At 39.3% G+C, this 21,153-nt stretch overlaps 1 protein-coding gene across 1 annotated transcript; it reads left to right on the top strand.

Annotated features, from left to right (window-relative positions):
• Positions 1-814: 814 nt before the first annotated feature.
• Positions 815-14,072, top strand: LOC102790994 (uncharacterized). Its single transcript, XM_006804584.3, has 3 exons — positions 815-1,025; positions 5,022-5,313; positions 11,143-14,072. Exons 2-3 carry the CDS (start codon positions 5,037-5,039, stop codon positions 12,882-12,884), a joined length of 2,019 nt encoding a protein of 672 aa, XP_006804647.2. The 5' UTR covers positions 815-1,025; positions 5,022-5,036; the 3' UTR covers positions 12,885-14,072.
• Positions 14,073-21,153: the final 7,081 nt, after the last annotated feature.

Genomic DNA, 21,153 nt, shown 5'->3' with positions numbered 1-21,153 from the left:
CAGAACGTAGCTGTCAAACAAAACCCAAACAGTCCTGACCCGCCACAATATGAAACAGGGAAGTACCGCCGTGTAATCCATTTATTTCAACAAAGTAACTGTATTCTAAATACCACCTTTTTAAACGGTAACTGTAACAGAATACAGTTACTCATATTTTGTATTTTAAATACGTAACGGCGGTACATGTATTCCGTTACTCCCCAACACTGATCACAGAGCAGGTATTTTGTCCTTCTACAGCGTCTCTGAAACCATGACTCTCCTCCACAGAGTCCAGACCACATTCACTCAGCCGCTCTATGATGGATTAGTCTATATTATGATAACTCAATCAATTTTGATGTCTTTGCTGAGTTTGTTAAACTGAAATAGACTGAGGTCTTTCCTTTTTTCATCAATTTAAATCTGTGTTTTACTTTTATTTTATTTTCCTTCCATCATTGTTCTGGCATCTCTGCACAGCACAGCGGTCAGATGATAATCAAACATCATGAGTGATGATGGTGATCTTCTAGTTGTCTGTTTATGGAGGCTGAAATGGATTGTAGCACTGAACTGTTTTAGGATATTTGATAATCTCTTCTCTCCCATGGTCCCTGAATGCAACACCATCGTTACACGTCATGACTCCTATGAACAATCTGACAGCGTGATATTACAGATATTGACATTTCTTTTTTAAAATGTATGGACATACTATTAGTTAGTCAGCTATTTAATTTCGTTTAGGACTAGCTTCAAACTGACCTGAAGAGAGCAGCAATGCGACGTTGATGCGTGTATTCTACCGGAAGTACAATAGAAGAAGAAAAAGAAGGAGAACGGAAATGACTTGCCTCTTTACTGCTCAACAATTCAGTCTTCGGCATCGGTAAGAGTTTGTCGAGGAGAGATTAGCTGCTGCTGAAGACGAAATCTTCTCAGATCTTCAGAAACGATCTCCCAGTATGAGGACGACATCAACCGTGAGCACAGACTGGTAGAGACTAACCGGAAACTCGAGATAAAGTTACAAATAATAGGTACGTGAAAGTGTAGCGGTCTCAATGAACTAACACAAGAATCCGACTCATGCAGGATCCTAGTCAGATTTGTTGTTTTAGGCTAACAGACTAAAATCAAGGAGCAGCATCGAATCGTGTTTATAGAAGTAAAACAAGCGCTTCTCTTTTTTTAAAGCGGTAATTTTGCCCGGAACCCTTATTCGAGAAGTCGCGGTCAAGCAAGCCGCACCTTCAGTTGTGCTGCTCCTCTATTCCCGACATTGTGGTACGGGTGCCGAGTGACTAGCACAAAGGAACACGCGTCCATTCTGCAACTTTGAAACTGTTTTTATTTTACTTTATTTGCAGAACTACTGTTGTACTCCGCTGTCCCGTATAGGTTTTTATACATTATACGTTATAATACATTAATACATTCATAATACATATTAAACTATTTAAGGCTTGTAGTAGTGTATCTCGTAACTGTATTATTTAAGAAAAAAATGAGGCAAAATCTACTTAAATTATGTTGCCTTGTTTATAATGTTACCATCTATGAACTGTAGTTGCAGTAATCATGTTTGAATTGATGCAACAGTTTCACTGGATTCCTTTTCAGGTTGAGCCCTGTAAATACATGAAATCCTTAAGAACCTTATTAGTTGTAAAATGTTCATCCAGCTCTTTCTGTTTGCAGTTAAAATTAAAAGCATTGTGAATATGGAGAAGTAATTTCCACATTACGTTTTTCATCTGATTTTTGGGGTTTTTCTCTGTATTATTGTAGGGCAGGGGTCTCAAACTCCAGTCCTTGAGGGCCGGTGTCCTAAAACTTTGCCATGTGTCCCTACCTGTTGCAGCAGACCTGAATAAAATTATAAGGCCATTAGCTAGAGTATAGAACTTGACTGCATGCTGAAGTGGCAACCCCTAACCTCTTAAGTAAATGTAAGTGTTTGGGAAAATGTACTAAAAATATTTTTATTGCACCATGTTCATTCACTCATGAGCTCCTGTAACACTATCACACACATCAAATGGCTGAATTGCCACATCAGCTTACAGTCAAGTTCTATAGTCTTACGAATGACCTACTAATTGCATTCAGGTAAGTTGCAATAGGGACAAATGGAAAAGTTTCAGGACCCCAGTCCCCGAGGGCTGGAGTTTGAGACCCCTGTTGTAGGGTCTTTACCTCACAATATAAAGCGCTGTGAGGCGACTATTTATATCATTTAAATTCCTATATAAATTGAATTGAAATGACTTTATTTGAGAAGACTTTGTTTGGTGTATTGTTTTGTATAATAAAGTGACAACAGAAAAGTGTACTGTAATATGATGATAACCATGAACGGAGTCTGGGTCAACCTGAATCGATACTCGCTGCAGTTGTGTTGTGTTTGTTATTGTGAAAACTAATGTAACTGCAGTTCAGACATGGTAATAGTCACACATTATGTGATTTGAGTGCACCTTGCTTTTATTTTTTTCTAAAACCATACAGTTAAGCTGAAAAGGAATATAGTAAAACTGTAACCTTGAGCAGAATTCATGTAATTTTAATTTAAATATAGGGATATAATACATAGGCTATGAGAGATCATATATAATGATGATTTTTTTCTAAACCTGTACAGTTTAATGTTTAATTTTTTTCTTTTTACAGGGAAAGTTGGGGTCATAGCTGCAGTGATGAACTGAAACATGTACAAACATACAAGTATATACGATGTTTAAGACAATTTGTAACATTTTGTGACATGCTGAGTATTCTAATAAGATAAACTGTGATATATTACTTTTTTCGAACTGCAGATTTAGTTCAGTTGTGAGACAGCAGTCGCCAGTTCCCTGTGATATAATGAGTCGTCATAGTTGCATATGAATCTGCGATGTCCACACATTGCAAGATAATGCTAATCTTTCTGCTATCATCAACTTTACACTTCATTTATTTCTATTTCATTTTAGAACCTGAATTTGGCTTTATCCATGAAAACACACGGCAGTGACTTATGCCTGAGCTCCAGCGTCTTAAACATGCAGCAAAAGCCACAGTGTCTCAAATCTGTCTGCCTGTCACAGTCTCTCTCATTCTCTCTCTCTCTCTCTCTCACACACACACACAGTAAATGCAACAGTAATGTGCCACAAAAATCAGTATTATCAATAGCGTCATTTCAGCTTTTGATTAGCTTTATGGACAGCAGCAACAGTCAGAAAATGGGGAACAGACACAGCTTGTGCTATAAACTCCAATCCCCCTCTTCAGTTACGCTACCACAGTGTTGTTGACAACCCTGCTCATATCCACAGTCAGGGCAGTATACTCATCCTGTTGTGTTGCATGGGATGAGCCCTTATGTTTATAGTATTCTGAGAGCATTTGTGTCTTTCCTATTTGTTAAAAACATCCATAATAAGCCCATGTATTTGTTTAAAACACAGATGGCACTTTTGTGATTTGTTTCTGATGCTTTCATCTTTGTTTTGCCAACTTCCTGAGCTGCTGTACTCACTAGAACAGCAACAACAGACTGAAAAGCAACAGATTTTATTATCCCAGTATTAAAAGGTTCACTTTGTATTTGCAAAAATAATAATGATAATATATAAGATAATTTATATAATAATAACGTATCAATATTTAGTGTCCCTGCATCGATAAAGTATTGCCTTACTCCTTTTAGAGATGCACTTATGTGTTGACTCATGTACCTATTTAGCTAGGTTGGTGGGACGAGCTTCCATGTTGTGTAGACGCAGGTAATCAGCTGGTAGCTCAATGGTGGCGTTCTCTGCCCTGTGTTAGTCAGTCTGGGTGAGTACCTGCTGTTATGAGCACATTTATTTGTGCTTCAGATGGTAGGTGTGGATCACCTCAGGTCCATAATGTTGACTGCCTCTTTTTCTGGGAGGTTGCCGTGGTCTGCTCTCAGGTCCACAAGTCACTTAACGCTCGTGGTATACAACATCTCTTTCTCCCAGATGTTCTTCCAGTGTTGCTCAGTTTTAGCTCTGGGTGCCCTCTTATTATTGTTCCCTTGTAGCTGAGAGTACACCTTGGACTGATCTTTGGAGAAGAGGCAATTTATTCTCTTGGCCTTTGCTTGTCTCTTCAGCCTAGTGGCGAGAGGTGTGAGCTTTTGTTCTGCAGTTTCTAGAGCCTTAGTTATTTGCACCTTGTTGTATATCTTAGTCACCCAGGACCTGTCGTTCAGTACTTCTGTTAGCTGACAAACCCCCTCTGGGCTTCCCTGATTTTTGGCTTCCAACCTTCTTCTCCACAGGAGACTTTCTCTGCATGCGTTTTTGATCTCATACCCAAGTGTTTCTATTATTTCTGTGGCAATGGCATATATGAGCTCATTTGTTTTAGTAACACTGGTAGTGGGAACGGTGAGCCGAGCTTTCTTGTCATCTGCAAGCATCGCCTATGATGAGACTTGTTAGTGAGGGAGTCATCAAGCGAGTAATGAATCCAAATGTGAAAAAAAAAGTTTGGCTCAAGTTCTTATCAGTGTGTACCGAGTAGATCAGGAAAACAAAAAGAACATCTAAGAAGTGTCTTAGCAGAGCTTTATTTTTCAGCATTAGTGAAGCAGTCAACTTCTTGACAATGAACACCACAAAAAGACAACATCCAGCTTGAAGTGTCCTTCAAGAAGAACTATTCCTAAAGACGAAATGATGCGAACGCTTGACTGAGTTCAGAATAAAGGTGTTTATCACAAATATTGATTGTTAAGCTATTAGAGTAAGACAGGCTCTTTTTTTCCATGTATACACTATTTCTGTATTTTTCCATGTTTCAGTAAATCACTACAGCTATGACCTCATCGCTATCTTTAAAAAACGGTCTCTTATAAAACTGCAAAGAACATTTGATGCAAAATTGACTCTAATTACATATGTGTAGTATTCCCACATTTAAAATCTAATTCTGTTAGAAGTAATCCAAGGGTTTTACTGCATTGTACTATGTCATCACATTACTAACCTTTTTCTTGTGTACATTTGTTCCCAAAGACCTCCCACAACAACATGACCAGCAAGGAGGACTCGGATCAACAGAAGACCTCCAACAACGTGACGATTAAGGAGGACCCAGACCTGCAAGTTTGTAACCAGGAGAGGAACTCCAGTCTGGAGAAGGAGAACCCAGAGCCGACACAGATTAAAGATGAACAGGAGGAACTCTGCATCAGTGAGGAGGGAGAGCAGCTTGTAGTCAAGGAGGAGGTTGATGGTATCATCGTTTGGACTGGTAAAGAACGGCTCAGTCTTCTGGATAAAATCTGGAAACCAAAAGAAAACTTGGGTATGTACAACTAAAAAGTTCTTAATGAGATGACACAGGAATATGAATCTTAATAACTTTGACCTTGAGCTCAAAGTTTCGTATTTGTTTACAGGCACAGGAAATTTTTAAGGGAAAACTGCAATGAGTAGAGCAGGAGTGGGGGAACTCCAGGCCTCAAGGGCCAGTGTTCTGTACCTGACAAACCATCCTACCCATTGTTTCTGCGCATGCGCACAACACAAAATTAAGTGGCGAACCGTCCTACCCTTGTGAATATTAGCTAGAAAAATACTCTGATGGGTAAAATTCAGTGCCAAACCATCCTACTTTTGTGAATGTGACCTACAAGCATACTTTAACAGCTAAAATTAAGTGGCAAATTGTCCTACCTTTGTTAATCTGAGCTAGAAGCATACTTTGACTGGTAAAATTAAGTGACAAACCATGCTACCTTTGTGAATGTTACCTACAAGCATACTTTAACAGCTAAAATGAAGTGACAAACCATCCTAGCTTTATGAATATGAGCTACAAGTATACTCTGATGGGCAAAGTTAAGTGGCAAACAGTCATACATACTTAAATTTGTGCTGGAATTACTCTTTGACAGCAGAAATGTGCATAAACTACTTACGGTAGGATGTTTTGCCAAAGTAGGATGGTTTGTCAGAACACCAGTATCCTGCAGGTTTTAGATATCAATCGGGGTCATCACACGTGAATCAAATGATTAGTGCATTCACAGGCCCCTGGAAAACCTCAAGACATGTTGAGGATGTAATTTAGCCATTTAAATCAGCTGTGTTGGATCAAGGACACATCTAAAACCTGCAGGACACTGGCCCTTGAGTTCCCCCACCCCTGGAGTAAAGATTAGATTTTACTACAGCATTTTATTCAGTCTGAGTACAGCACTTTGGTTATTTAATTTGAATCATTTAAATCAGCGGTCCCCAACCTTTTTTGCGCCACGGACCGGTTTATGCCCGACAATATTTTCACGGACCGGCCTTTAAGGTGTCGCGGATAAATACAACAAAATAAAACTAGTACCGCTACCGAAAAAAAGAAAATTTATTCATAACACGTGAAAAGACCAAGAAAAACCAAGTAAACGATAAAAACGATAACAAAATAACGCTGAAAACCGATAAAAACCCTGAAAATCATACATTTCACACCTGAGCCTCAACTCTCGCGGCCCGGTACCAAACGACTCACGGACCGGTACCGGTCTGAGGCCCGGGGGTTGGGGACCGCTGATTTAAATGACTTATTTTTATCGATCTGATGTCTGGGCATTTTTCTCAGAAAATCTGAAAACCATCTAAGATGAGGTGATGTTGCTAGTCCTTCTAAAACCATCTTGGGAACTGAAAGGAGTTGGACTCGGTGCAACTGTGGTGACAGCTTGGTTTCATGTTTACACCTGGTGGGAGTTGAACTGACAGGGCTTCCCTTTGTCACCAGTTCTCTTCATAATTTTTAGTGACAGAATTTCTAGCATTGCAAAGCGGCATAGGATTTCTGCCTTGGTAGCCTCAGAATCTCCTCGCTGCTCTTCACAGTTGATGTGACTATTTTTGGTTTTATCATCCAACTTGCATTTGTAGCCAAGTGTGAAGTGTTTGGAAAGATAACTAGCACCTTCAAAATGAGGTCATGGTTCTCAGCCAGAAAGGAGTGAATGTCAATTTTGCGTCAGGGATGAGTTGCTCCTGCAAGTGGAAGAAGTTAGATATCTCAAATGTTCAGAAAGTGACGCAGAGTGGAGCTTGAAGGGGAACCCATACTGCTTTTGCTGTGCATGTTATATCTGTTGTGGGGAGGTGATGGGAAATGAAAATGAGCATCTTCTGAAGGAGTTTGGTCAGAAGTGCCTCTCCACCTCTGTATTGAAAGGAGCAACTCTAAAGTCCTCAGGCTTTTAAAACCCTTTAAGCCCTAACCCGTCGCTGGTGACAGGTTTTTTCAACCTACCGTAACTTTTGAACTGTTCACACAATTGAAAAAATGGCAACAGTTTCTGAAAGCAGAGGTTCTGCACTTTCTATTGAAATTAGGTTCATTATCCCAGGCACAGGGTGAACGCAACCCTGTGAAAACGAAGGTTGGTTGACAGAAAAGAGAGTCAGCAAGTATAACAGAAATTTTTTTCTTTCCTTTTTTTTTTTTTTGCTGGGGTGGGGTGGATTTCATTCATTCATGTTGAGGACTACAGCAGGGATCCGTGCCATTTGTGGCCAAAGTCGAGGCCGGTGCCATGTACATCGGAAAGGCCGTGGAGTTGGTGGTGATGCCTCTCGCAGCCGGTCGCCACATCGTCCAGTGGCTTGGAGAACAGAGGCAGACCCAGATGATGCTGTCCCTCAACCACCAAGGTTCAGACCAAAGAGAACCCCTGGTATTCAACCTCCTCTCAATGCTGCACAATCCCCAGGTGATATCTTCTCCAAATTCTTTGATGACGAAGCACTAAAATGCTTGTGTGAAAACACAAACAAGAGTGCGGCAAAAAAAAAGGAAAAGGGCAAAACGTTTGCATGGAAGGAAATTACACCAGAAGAACTCCAAAAGTACCTGGGCTTGTTACTTTACATGGCAGTCTGCAATTTTCCAAAAATGGTAGACATTTGGAGGAGTAACACAATTTTTCATGTTCCTTTTCCTGCCACTGTGATGTCCAAAGACCGATTTATGGCCATCAATTCTAACATTCATATCAGTGATCCAGAAGAAGATGTTGCCTATGGCAAGAAAAAGGGCACAGAGGACTATGACACATTTCACCAGGTCAGACCTCTCCTTGAGATGATGAGAAGTCGTTGCATGAGTAACTACCACCCAAAGCAGCACATTTCAGTTAAAGAGAGGATGGTTGCCAAGCCCACCAAGTGGGGGCTAAAATTTTTTGTTCTTGCTGATGTAAATGGCTACATCATAGACTTCAAGCCATACACAGGAAAATCAAAGTTGTCATCAGAGAAAGGACTCTCTTTTGATGTGGTTACATCACTAGTGGACAAAGACTCTCTGGGATCAGGTTATATTGTCTACTGTGATAACTTCTACACCAGCCCCGGCCTCTTCCAACACTTGAAAAAGCAGGGATTTGGGGCTTGTGGTACATACAGGGAGGGCAGACTGGGTGTTCCATCCTCTCAGGAAAATGCTCTCCATAAAAGATCACCAAGAGGCTCCATTCGGTGGATCAGGGATGGTGACCTTTTATTTGTAAAATGGGTGGACAGTCGAGAAGTCGCCATCTGTACCACCGTCCACCCTGTGTACAGTGGGGACACAGTGTTACGCTGGCAGAAAAATGAAGATGGACATTTTGAGAGCGTTTCTGTCCCCAGACCGACAGCTGTGACCGAATACAATAAATACATGGGAGGAGTGGACACATCAGACCAGATGCTAGGAACAAATTCAGTCCTTTGCAAAACCAAAAGATCGAACAGGACAGTTTTCCAGCATCTACTGGACATTGCAGTTACCAACAGTTTCATTCTTCACAAAGAGTTGTGCATCAGCAAGCAACAGAAGCACAAGACACGGCAGGCCTTCCAGGAGGAGCTCGCTGCACACCTCCTAGGTGTTTGCTTGGATGGCAAGCCTGAGTTCCCAAGTCAAGGACACTTTCCTGTCCCTACGAGCACTAGAGATATGGGAAAGAGGCACAGGGCAACCTTGGGAAGGGAGCAGTGCACTGTCTGTAAGAGGAGCACTCCTTGGAAATGCCAGCAGTGCAATGTAGGCCTTTGCCTGCAGCTTAAAAGGAACTGCTTTTTGGAGTTCCACCAGAGGCCAAAAATGTCTGGACTTGCTTAGAAAAAAAATTAGAGACCCCCCAGAAACAAACAAACAAAAGTTCACATATTTGTTGTTGTCTGTTTTATAGTTCAAATTGCAAATCTTTTTTTTTTTTCATGTACATTCTGAGTACCTTATTCAGTAAAAATCTGTAAAATTTCATGTTCCTGTTTTGTGTTTTCCTGTTATTATTCTCTGTTATTACACAGTTATAGCATACAGTAAAGCAAAACAACTACCAGATGTTGAAGGAAATAGTAGTCCTAAAAAAGGGACAAACCACATACTCGCAGCAGATTTTATGACACTTCCACAGCTAAAACAACTAAATAATTCTGGCAGCCTGTTTAACATTATACGGTTTAAAGGATGCCTCCACGACACCTTCTAGGCAGTGAGTTTTGGACATATCCTACTTGGGAGGAGTCCCCGGGGTAGACCCAGGACACGGTTGCTTAGGAACGCCAACAGTGGTCCCCTGGAAAAGTTGAGGTTTCTATCCAAATAAAAGCAGAAAGTGGAGTTCAAATAATTAGTTTATGTTGTTTCCATCCCTTAAAAATTAAAAATTGGGACTTATTATTGCCCAAACATTTTTATTTTTTTTTTGAAAAAAGGCTGTAAAGATTTCCACATTGTACTGTGGAAAAATATCAAAAAAGAAGTGCTACTCCTGCTTGATGCATTAAAATGTATAGCAACTTTGTACAATTTATTCTAAATAAATGAATAAATATTAGGGGTGGGACTCGATTAAAAAGATTAATCTAGTTAATTAGAGGCTTTGTAATTAAATAATCTTGATTAATCGCATTTGCTCGCACAAGAAAATTTTCCTCTAAGCTCAAATGTTGTGTTTTTTTTTTGTTTGTTTTTTTTAACTTAAAAGGGTTTTAGTGGGTGACAGAATCAAATTATGGACATGGAGATGAATGCTGTAAACTGAAACTCTTTTAATTTCTGAGAGAAAAAAAGAAATACAACGGTTTGTATTACGGACTGTAATACAAACCGTTCAGTTTGTCAACAATAAAACTGAAATGAGAGAAAGACTGAGTGTGAGACTTTGATATTAGATAAAATGAATATTGATAAAGTTTACCTTTATGTACAGAATCTGAATATCGCAAAATATTTTTAAAAATTGCAATAATATCGTATCGTGGGATGTATGGTGATTCCCACCTCTAGTATTAGCAGGACTGTGTGTAATGCATCTAATTTTGCTTGCTTTTTCAGTGTCATAAAGCTGTTGAATTTACCTGAATAGTCTTTCAGGTGGAAAGTTGGATCAACTGATGCTAACTGTTGTCCGATGTTGACTTACTAATGTCGGTCCTGAAGCCAGTCATTTCATCAAGTTTGGACTGCTGGCATCTTTTGTTGGTACTTAGACTGCTAGCGCTAACAGCTCCCACAGTTTCTGTGCTCACTGCAACATGTTTTGCATTTAGATGGTACTGTAAGCTTGAAGTGATTTGGTGGTATGCAAACTCCTTTGTGCACAATTTGCACAAAACCAAACTTTTATCAAGGTTTTACTTAGTAGTCTTTTGGAAATGAAGTTTGCCTGCGATCAGTCCTAGCAGCATGCTTTCTTCTGAGTCTTCCATTTTTGTAGCTGTTTGCATCAGTGTAATCGTATACCAGGAAATCATGACATGGACAAAACTTCCGATTTGCTTGGAACGCAAAGTGCGATTAAATGCTTTAATTTTTTAACGCATTTCTCTTTTTTTCAAATTAATTAATTGCAATTAAAGCATTAAATTCACCTCTAAGAAATATAAAAAGTAATAAGTAGAAGAGAAAAATCTAAAATGTGTCAGAGAAATACATAGGTATATACTGATTTTAAAAAAACAATATTACTGCAGAGTGGAGAATTACAGCTAAGGGCTTTCGTGAGGATGTAATAAATAGTTTTTACTCTTTAGAACTTTTTCCACCTTCCTAACTGAACTTCCAATGGCAAATTACATGATATTTACTCAAATATGTGTGTGTTTTCTATCATTTTTGTCTATGCAGACCTCCCACTACAACATGACTGTAAGGAGGAAGAAGTACTCATAGACCAGCAGGTCTGTAACCAGGAGAGGAGCTCCAGTCTGGACCAGGACTCAGAGCCCCCACAGATTAAAGATGAAAAGGAGGAGCTATGCATCAGTCAGGAGGGAGAGCAGCTTGCAGTGAAGGAGGAGGTTGATACTTTTACAGTCACTCCAGGAGCAAACACTGACCTGCTCCTTTCTTGCAAGTCTTCTGAAACTGAGAGCCAAAAACAGGAAGAAAGCAAGCATGTGCTCTCAGGATTGATTATACATTTTGAGCTGAAGAACACATCACAACAGACAAATAAGAGTCAGAGTAACACAGTAGACACCTGTCTCGAATCAGAGAGTCAGGGTAAAACTGATACAAACAAAAAGCCTATAAAATGTGAAACTTGTGGAAAAACATTTCGGTTTGACTGCCACTTAGCAAAACACGCACGAGTTCACACGGGTGAGAAACCTTATACTTGTAGCAATTGTGGAAAAAGGTTCACTCAGATGGTAAACTTGAAAATTCACATGAGACTACATACAGGTGAGAAGCCATATACTTGTAACACCTGTGGGAAAAAGTTTACTTTCTTATCACCTTTCAAAATCCATGTTAAACATCACGCAGGTGACAGGCCATTTCCTTGTAGCATCTGTGGAAAAAGATTTGTAATAAAGGCGGGACTGGAAAGTCACATGAAAAGTCACACAGGTGAGAAGGCGTATCCATGTAGCACCTGTGGGAAAAGATTCTCACTGAAGTCAGGATTGGACAGTCACATGACAATCCACACAGGTGAGAAGCCTTTTTCCTGTAGCACCTGTGGGAGAAGATTCAGAAAAAAATCAATATTGGAAGGCCATTTAAGAACGCACACCGGTGAGAAACCTTTCCCCTGTACCTACTGTGGGAATGTATTCAGTCGGAGGGTAAACTTGAAAACACACATGAGAAAACATACAGGTGAGAAGCCGTATTCCTGTAGTGAGTGTGGGAAAAGATTTAGTAGCTTTTCAGGATTCAAAAATCATATGAGAATCCACTCAGGTGAAAAACCATATTCTTGCAGCACCTGTGGCAAAAGATTCACTCAGCGATCAGGACTGGAAACACACCTGAGAATTCACACGGGTGAGAGGCCACATACTTGTGGAACTTGTGGCAAAAACTTCAGTGATTCATCAGCAATCAGAAAACATGTGAGAGTCCACATAGGTGAGAAACCACATACTTGTGGTGCCTGTGGAAAAAGTTTCAGTGATGAGTTGAAATTCAAAAGTCATCTCAAAGTTCACACAGGAGAGAACTTACGTTTCTGTAGTGTCTGTGGAAGAGGATTCACTCAGGTGAATCACTTGACAAGACATATGAGAACTCACACAGGTGAGAAGCCATATTCTTGTAGCACCTGTGGGAAAGGATTTGGTGACTTATCAGGGTTGAAAAGACACATGAGAATCCATACAGGTGAAAGACCATATTCCTGTACCACCTGTGGGAAGACTTTTAGTGACTTAACAGGATTCAAAACTCACACAAGACTTCACACGGGTGAAAAGCCATATTCCTGTAGTGTGTGTGAGAAAAGTTTTATTCAGATGATACACTTAAAAAATCATATGAGAAGGCATACAGGTGAAAGGCCACACTCTTGTAGCATCTGTGACAAAAGATTCAGTTATGCCTCAAACCTGAAAAATCACATGAAAAGTCACACTAGTTAAGTGTCCCACTCACTTAAAAAGCTGACCTCATATGCATTTTATTTCCATAACATTAACAAACTGTACCGATCATGTATTCAATTTGCTGTCCTATTCTTATGATAAATGGCAGCAGTGTGTACCTGTCCTGTACCACTACACTTGCTGTTTTTCGGATAATCAATCAATAATTATCTTGTGGGGCATAAGTTTGACACCCCTGATGTAGCGGAAACCCTGATTTTATATTTGTCTGAATTTATTTTTGTTGTTGTTTTGTTTTAGGCTGTAGACATGACAAACATAAGTTGTAGATGTAGGTTGTGTTTTAAGAAATACCTTTCTTATAGAAAATCAAGGATAGATGAACTTCATGCTTTTTATGGAAAACTTTTAATTCAGTTGTTCAGAGTTTAGCAAGAAAGTGCCACACATAGGACAGAAATATGTCATTATGGACTTGACGAGCTATTCATATTAATGAAAATTAACCTTCAGTGTGTGTTGAACGGTTATGAGTTTTATGCAGTTCAAGTAAAGTTTTAAAAGTAATCCTTATATATTTTTCTGAGTAGTAATATCTAAGATATAAAGGAAACATAAATTCTGCCTTATTTCACACATTTTTCTTGGTTACTGATATTTTTTATATAAATGTAGAAGCAGATTCTTTTTTTCTTTTTTGTACTATTTGAATAAACATGTCCTCGTCTGTGTTATAGTTCTTGTTTAGCAGCAGATTCACAGTTCAAACTGCATGAAAATTTTATCAATTTTGGTGATCATGTCAACAATTATTTGTATTGAATTTGATGTGAACTCAGTAACATAGGGTTTGACCTGCTTGATATGAAATATATTTACTCTCTATTGGTTTAATGTGCAGTCTAATGAGAGGGATGCATCGAAGTAACCAACTGAAATGATTAGAAGCAAACCTTTTGTGCAAATGTGGATTTAATATTTTTTTCAACAAGATGGGAAAAGTGTTTTTACCTTAGATCAAATTTTATAATGGTATTTTGGTTACAGGAAACTTGTTACACTGCAGGAGCTTTGCATGAGTCACGGTCGGAACGAACCTGATATACTGAATACTGCACCTTGGCGCAGCCCCACAGTTCATCCTCCATCTGAAACGAGGAATTTTACTGAATTTTACTGTTTTGTCAAACTTCGCACATCTGTTGCAAAACAAAATAAACCATTAAAACCATCTTCTCGCTTCTCAAAAGTAATTCCTGGCATAAAAACAATACACACAGCTATTATCTGCTGTATTGTTTCATTAGGGAGTTTCACAGCAGATCATCTGCTTACATCTGATTCATCTTGTGTTACACCAACCCACTGCATGTCCTCCTTCACCACATCTGTGAACGTCCTCTGTTCTCTTCCTCTTTTCCTCCTTTAAAGCTCTAGTCATTACCTTTCCTTTCCCTCTGCCCTAGCCCTCCTCTGCACGTGCCCAAACCATCTCAGTGTTGCCTCTCTAACCTTGCCTCCAAAATGCTTGAGCTGAGCTGTCCATCAGATGTATGAATCTTGTCCATCTTGGCAACTCAATGAAAATCTGAGCACCTTGAGCTCTGCTTTCTCCAGTTTGACCTTCTGTCTTTTAGTTAGTGTCACATTTCCCAAACCATAAATCAAAGCAGGTCTCGCTTCCATCTTTTAAACCTTTCCTTTCAACTCTTGCAGCTATCCTTCTGTCACAAATCACCCTAACACTCATCTCCACCCACTCCACCCCGCCTGCACTCTGTATATTTGACACACAATCATGTGACATGACCATCAAGTAAATTTTAAAATTAGACCGAGATAATCCAAGTAAATACTGTTAATTATGGAGTTCCACAGGGTTCAGTGCTAGGACCAATTCTGTTTACATTATACATGCTTCCCCTAGGCAGCATCATTAGAAGACATAGCATACATTTTCTCTGCTATGCAGATGACACCCAGCTCTATCTGTCCATGAAGCCAGATAACACACACCAATTAGTTAAACTGCAGGAATGTCTTAAAGACATAAAGACTTGGATGGCCACTAACTTTCTGCTTCTCAACTCAGATAAAACTGAGGTCATTGTACTCGGCGCTGAAAAGCTTAGAAATTTGGTATCTAACCAGATTCTTACTCTGGATGGCATTACCTTGGCCTCCAGTAACACTGTGAGGAACCTTGGAGTCATTTTTGACCAGGATATGTCCTTCAACGCACATATTAAACAAATATGTAAGACTGCGTTCTTCCATTTGCGCAACATCTCTAAAATTAGAAATATCCTGTCTCAGAGTGACGCTGAAAAACTAGTTCATGCATTTATTACTTCCAGGCTGGACTACTGCAATTCATTATTATCAGGATGTCCAAAAAACTCACTGAAAAGCCTTCAGTTAATCCAAAATGCTGCAGCAAGAGTACTGACAGGGACTAGAAAGAGAGAGCATATTTCTCCTGTTTTGGCTTCCCTTCATTGGCTTCCTGTTAAATCCAGAATTGAATTCAAAATCCTGCTCCTCACATACAAGGTCTTAAATAATCAGGCCCCATCTTATCTTAATGACCTTGTAGTACCATATCACCCTATTAGAGCATTTCGCTTTCGCTCTGCAGGCCTACTTGTTGTTCCTAGAGTATTTAAAAGTAGAATGGGAGGGAGAGCCTTCAGTTTTCAGGCCCCTCTTCTGTGGAACCAGCTTCCAGTTTGGATTCGGGAGACAGACACTATCTCTACTTTTAAGATTAGGCTTAAAACTTTCCTTTTTGCTAAAGCATATAGTTAGGGCTGGACCAGGTGACCCTGAATCCTCCCTTAGTTATGCTGCAATAGATGTAGGCTGCCGGGGGATTCCCATGATGCATTGAGTTTTTCCTTTCCAGTCACCTTTCTCACTCACTATGTATTAACAGACCTCTCTGTATTGAATCGTATCTGTTATTAATCTCTGTCTCTCTTCCACAGCATGTCTTTATCCTGTCTTCCTTCTCTCACCCCAACCGGTCGCAGCAGATGGCCGCCCCTCCCTGAGCCTGGTTCTGCCGGAGGTTTCTTCCTGTTAAAAGGGAGTTTTTCCTTCCCACTGTCGCCAAAGTGCTTGCTCATAGGGGGTCATATGATTGTTGGGCTTTTCTCTGTATCTATGAAGCGCCTTGAGGCGACATTTGTTGTGATTTGGCGCTATATAAATAAAATTGAATTGAATTGAATTGAATTGAATACAAAATGCAATTTTAAACACCCATTTTATTTATTAAGGGAAAAAGCTATCCAAACCTACCTGCCCCTCTGTGAAAAAGTAATTACCACTGCCCTCTCTCCTCCATACCTCCACAGATATGTCATCTGGACCAACTGCTTTTCCACTCATTATCCTTCATAGCTGCTGTAACCTACCCTTTACCAATCTCTTCCTCATGCACTGTCTCTCTGCCATCTGTCCTCCTCTCTTTTTTATTTTCCAGCCATCCATTTATTTTCTTCCGTTCATGCAGGGCCAGGTCACGGGGGCAGCAGCCGAAATGCCCTCATTAGTGCATTTCCAGCTCTTTCCTTAATCACCCTAACCTACTGCACTTCCCTTCCAGTTTAATCTCGCTTTAAACTTCAGATCCTGTCAGACACTTTTAGTGAATATACACAGCAGTAACATAAAGATATTTCATAGAACATATAGCTCCTGTCCTTCAACAGCTTCACTGGCTTCCTGTAAAAGATTGTGTTAATTTTAAGTCTCTCCATAATCTCATACATCCATAACTCTCTGATCTTCTGAACATCACTACTCCTTTCCTGCTCTGTTACTGATTATATCATCTGCTCACACTAACTATCACTCTCAAACCACCACAGGCAAAGTGTTTTAGGATATTTGTGAACTGGAAAATCTTCTCTACCGTCTTTTACATGGTCCCTGAATGCAGCATCAGTGTTTCACGTTATGTGTCCTGTGAATAAACTCACACAAAGTGATATTGCAGACACTAAAGTCTCTCTTTACTGATGTTGCTGAAGCTGCAGAAGTTTTACTTAGTTATTATTCTGAAGCTGTATCATCTAACAGTGTAGAATTGGTTTCTTCAGCTTCAGCACAGACTGTTTAAATAACATCAAGACTATTAAGAAGAACAAGCAGCAGCGAAACAGAACCAGCAAATGTGTAAAGAACACACAGTTTAACTTGGTTCAAACATTAAACAGAAAGCCTTAACGAAAACGTTTCATCATGGGCGCAGAGAGCTGTCACATAGAAAAAGTGGGCAAAGGGAGCCATCTAGTGGACAAATACAGACATGACGACTACAAACTAAACTACAGAGGGATAACAAACAGCTGAAAATACTTCCTTACACTCACAGAATAATTAGGTTAATCCATTTATATGCATGTTTAAGATGGATAACAATTAAAATGATGCAGCATTTATGCATTTTATGTCTTGCAACAGTAGCAGCGTTTACATGAAGTCAATAGGTGAACACTCTTCTTCCTCCCTTTATCTCTCCTCACATGCTGCTGTACGCCGGCCCTTTTTTGTTAAACCTTGTAGATGGTTTTCTATTTAATTAAATTGCTGAAATTAACTAGACTTATTTAATGAGTTATTTAATTTAATTTTCTTTTCTGAAATTATTCTTGGTTGATTTTATTATTTACTTTTTGGGAGAAAAAAATCAACTGGCAATAATTTACTTATGTTTCAAACAATGATTATGTAGAAGGACACTAGGACCCGGGGACCGTTTGGCTGTGAAAGAACAGGGATTGATTTAAAAACATGTCAGCAGACCTGTCTGTGGAGTTCTTTGCTTCCTATCAAGGCAAACATGTCAGTGGGGTGATAAAATTAGCCCTGAGATGTCTGAAGGTGGCACTGTGAAGAAGCTAAGAAGAAGCTGAGCTCGAGGCTGCTCATGTAATTAACATTCCAAAATAGTTGATTGCAAGAAAAATTAACATAGCGTTATTTTTGCATTGCTTTTTACTCCTTATTTGTTCTCACTCCTCCTTCCATCATCCTTGATCCTGCACCCAGGATTTTCAGTTTTTGAGCGTGCACTCTGAGTTAATTCAGTCAGGGTTGGTTTATTATTATTTCGATTGGTTTGGTCTTTGGTTTACTACTGTAGTTCCCTGTTTCCTTGTACAGTGTTTAGTTTGTTGTGAAAATTTTGTGTTATTTGTTCCTTTGTCTTTGTTCTTAGCTCAACTATGTACTTGTACTATTGAGCCTCTCAGTTCTAGAGTCTATTTCCTTCTCATGAGGTTTTTACTTTGATTTCTATGTATTATAAACCTTCAGCTGTTGACATATGTTAGCTGCAATTAATGTCTGCATTCCTGATATCAGCTTCAGGTTATTTATAAATAAAAATGAAATAAAAATTCAAAAATCATAATATACAAAATAGTTATTTTTGAAATTGGGCCCAAAAGCTAATCACAGTTTATAAATACAACCCCGAACATCAGATATAAACCAAATGCATATATATTTACCAACATATACTATAAAGTAAGATAAACCAGTAAAATGTCCTCAGATTAATATAATATCCTAACATACAAATAATACTAAGCTAGACAGTATGTAGATATGAAAACAATGGTCTAAATCTCATATAGAGTGCTAGTGCAAGCTTTGACGGATTGTTAACCACATAAGGTTTGAAATCAAACACAATTTAATAACAACTGTTTAAAGTCTGTTTGAAAACAGAGAAAGATGTTAATATTTTTATAGTGGTTTGAGACTTGTTCTAAATTTGCAGACCTCTATAGGTCCTACTAAAACTTCACATTACTCTCTGCTCAGAAGTTCCTTCAGTGTTTCCGCTTGTTTTCCTGTGTAGTTTATTCACATTTACTGTTTATTTCCGAGTTTCCGTTATGGTAGTTCCTTCTTTTGTGTTGCTTTACTTTCCTTTCTGCCTCATTATATGGATTAAGGTGATCTGTGATGCATGTGACTCAGATATTTCTACTTCCTTTGACTCCATTCTCTCTCTGTGTATTCATAGCCTCAGTTTCCCTCCATTTCCTGTTGTGCTGTACCAACACGCCTGATCGGCTGCCTGTGTTTCCTCATTTGTATTCTGAGTAACTGTTAGTGTTTCCAGTTCTCCCTGTGTTTAGTTTATATATTAGTTTATATATTAGTCACATTTATGGACTTTTGATTTTAGTAAATGTATCACCCTAAATAAATGTGTCTTTTGGTTTTGTTTGTTAAACTCTGCACTCTGTTCTCTCACTCCACACACTGTGACATGCTTACTGGAGAGGTGATTTTGTGTATTCCTTTCCTCCTATTTGTTTTCTATGTTTAAAGCAAAATTTCTAACATCTACCTCTTATCCAGTTCAGGGTCATGAGTGGTTGTAGTAGGGGGTGAGGAGGAGCCTGGAGTCCATCCCAGAAGACCCAAAGCAAAAATTAATTAATTCGATCCAGATTGCTTGCAAAAGTTAGGACTTGAGTCCTTGTATTTTGTTATTCTTTATTTATGTTAAGTTCATCTATTTTTCTTAAGCTCCTAAGTTGCTCAGCCTTTAGTTCTCTGTTTATTAGATCCCCTCATGTCTTCTCCCGCCGTGTTTTAGTCTTCCTTGCCCTTCATGTGTTTCAAGTCTGCATGTCTTATGTTGTCAAGTTTGTGTTGTCACATCTGTCTCATTATGTTTCCTGTTTTATTTTGAAGAGATCTTGTGTTTCTATGGTTACTGTGTTCAATCTTACTCTTCCCCTGTGGTGTCATTATGATTCATTTGTGTCAGTTGTTTCCTCAGGCATCTCCACTTCCCCCGATCACCTCATGTTTGTTTTTAAGTCCTCTGTCTCCCTTCGTTCATTGTTGCGTTGTCTGTGTTCCAGCCCTCAAGTCATGTCAGGTTTCAGGACACTGTGCAGGTCATGTTGTTTGTTTGTATATGAGTTCATAGTTCCTTCATGTTCCTGCACAAAGTCCTGTTTATAGTCTTCACAGTCTCGTTGTCATTGCCTTCCTAGCTTTCATAGTCTCAGTATTCAGCTTGCCCAGTTTCGCTTTGCCTCTGTGCTTACTCCCTTGTTTTGTTGACCTGATTATAAGCCGTAATAAAAGGCTCGCCTATTGTTCAAGTTAGTTTGATTTCCTCGTCTGTGTCTGCACCTGGGTCCCCACTCACCAACACATGGTCTGCCCCTGTAAACCGTGACAGTAAAAGCATTTTGATCATTTTAATGCTCTTCATGTGGATTTAGAGAGCCTATATAAATGTAGGGCCCTCATGCAACAAGAAGCAGATGTTATTATTATTATTGTGGCCATAGTTCAGCTGTGGCTTTAAGGTCTGCTGTTGAAAACTGAAAAATACAACTAACATTTACATGCGCATGCCACTTTGACAGTTGATTCTTTTCATGAGTGGTCAGACACGGTTTTGCTGTGAACTATGAGATGATATTATCTGTTTTCCTTTCATAAAGGTTGATTCACTGTATCCTCTGCTAAATGACGTTATAAAGCAATCAGTGAAGCAGCTTTCTTAATACCTAGAGATGAGCTCTTATTACAGCTCCCACACAGATACTTGTCCTGTCACTCCGTTAGGAACCTTCCTAAATGAAAGTGACTATTCCAGGTCCACAAAATGGTAAATGAGACTTTGATTTTAACATAACAGACCTACAGGCAATGTAAAGCTTAGGTGACTGAAGGCGGTTGTCTGTTTATACTACAGAAAGAAAGAAATTCAGGCCTGAGTCCAATCAGATTTACTTATATAGTACTGAAAACACAGGAGCATCAGTAGGGTGTCTGTAGATACCAACACACAGAAGGGCCTGAGTCACCGCACCCTGAGGGGCAATTAAAAGAGGTATTAAGCTAAGGATGGGCTGTTCTGAATCATCAAAGAAAACATAACAGTGTTGTGCCAGAAGCAGTGGGAGAATGAAGGAGTACCATTACTTCTCATTATAAATGACCGTTAAGATACAGAAAATCTGTTATGTGTAAAAACAAGCAGGAGGAGGGATGAGGTGAATTTGACCAGGTTCTGGCTGGCATTACAGGTTTCAGAAAGAAACCTCATGCATGAGGAACTGTCAGGGATGACATCACAGTCTATTCTTTAAATCAACACTGAACTGGGATCACTGGAGAAGTGTCAATTCTGTATCCAGGTTTCTGCAAAAGACTATGTAATGATTGGTTGAAATTGTATGAATGACCAGAGGGGGGCAGCAGTGCGACTTCGATACGCGTGATTTACCGGAAGACGAAACAGAACGGAAATGAC

Source organism: Neolamprologus brichardi, chromosome 18 (genome assembly GCF_056152115.1).
Source record: "Neolamprologus brichardi isolate AB-2024 chromosome 18, ASM5615211v1, whole genome shotgun sequence".
In the NCBI taxonomy this organism is placed as follows: domain Eukaryota; kingdom Metazoa; phylum Chordata; class Actinopteri; order Cichliformes; family Cichlidae; genus Neolamprologus; species Neolamprologus brichardi.
This window is presented reverse-complemented; position numbering and strand designations above follow the sequence as displayed.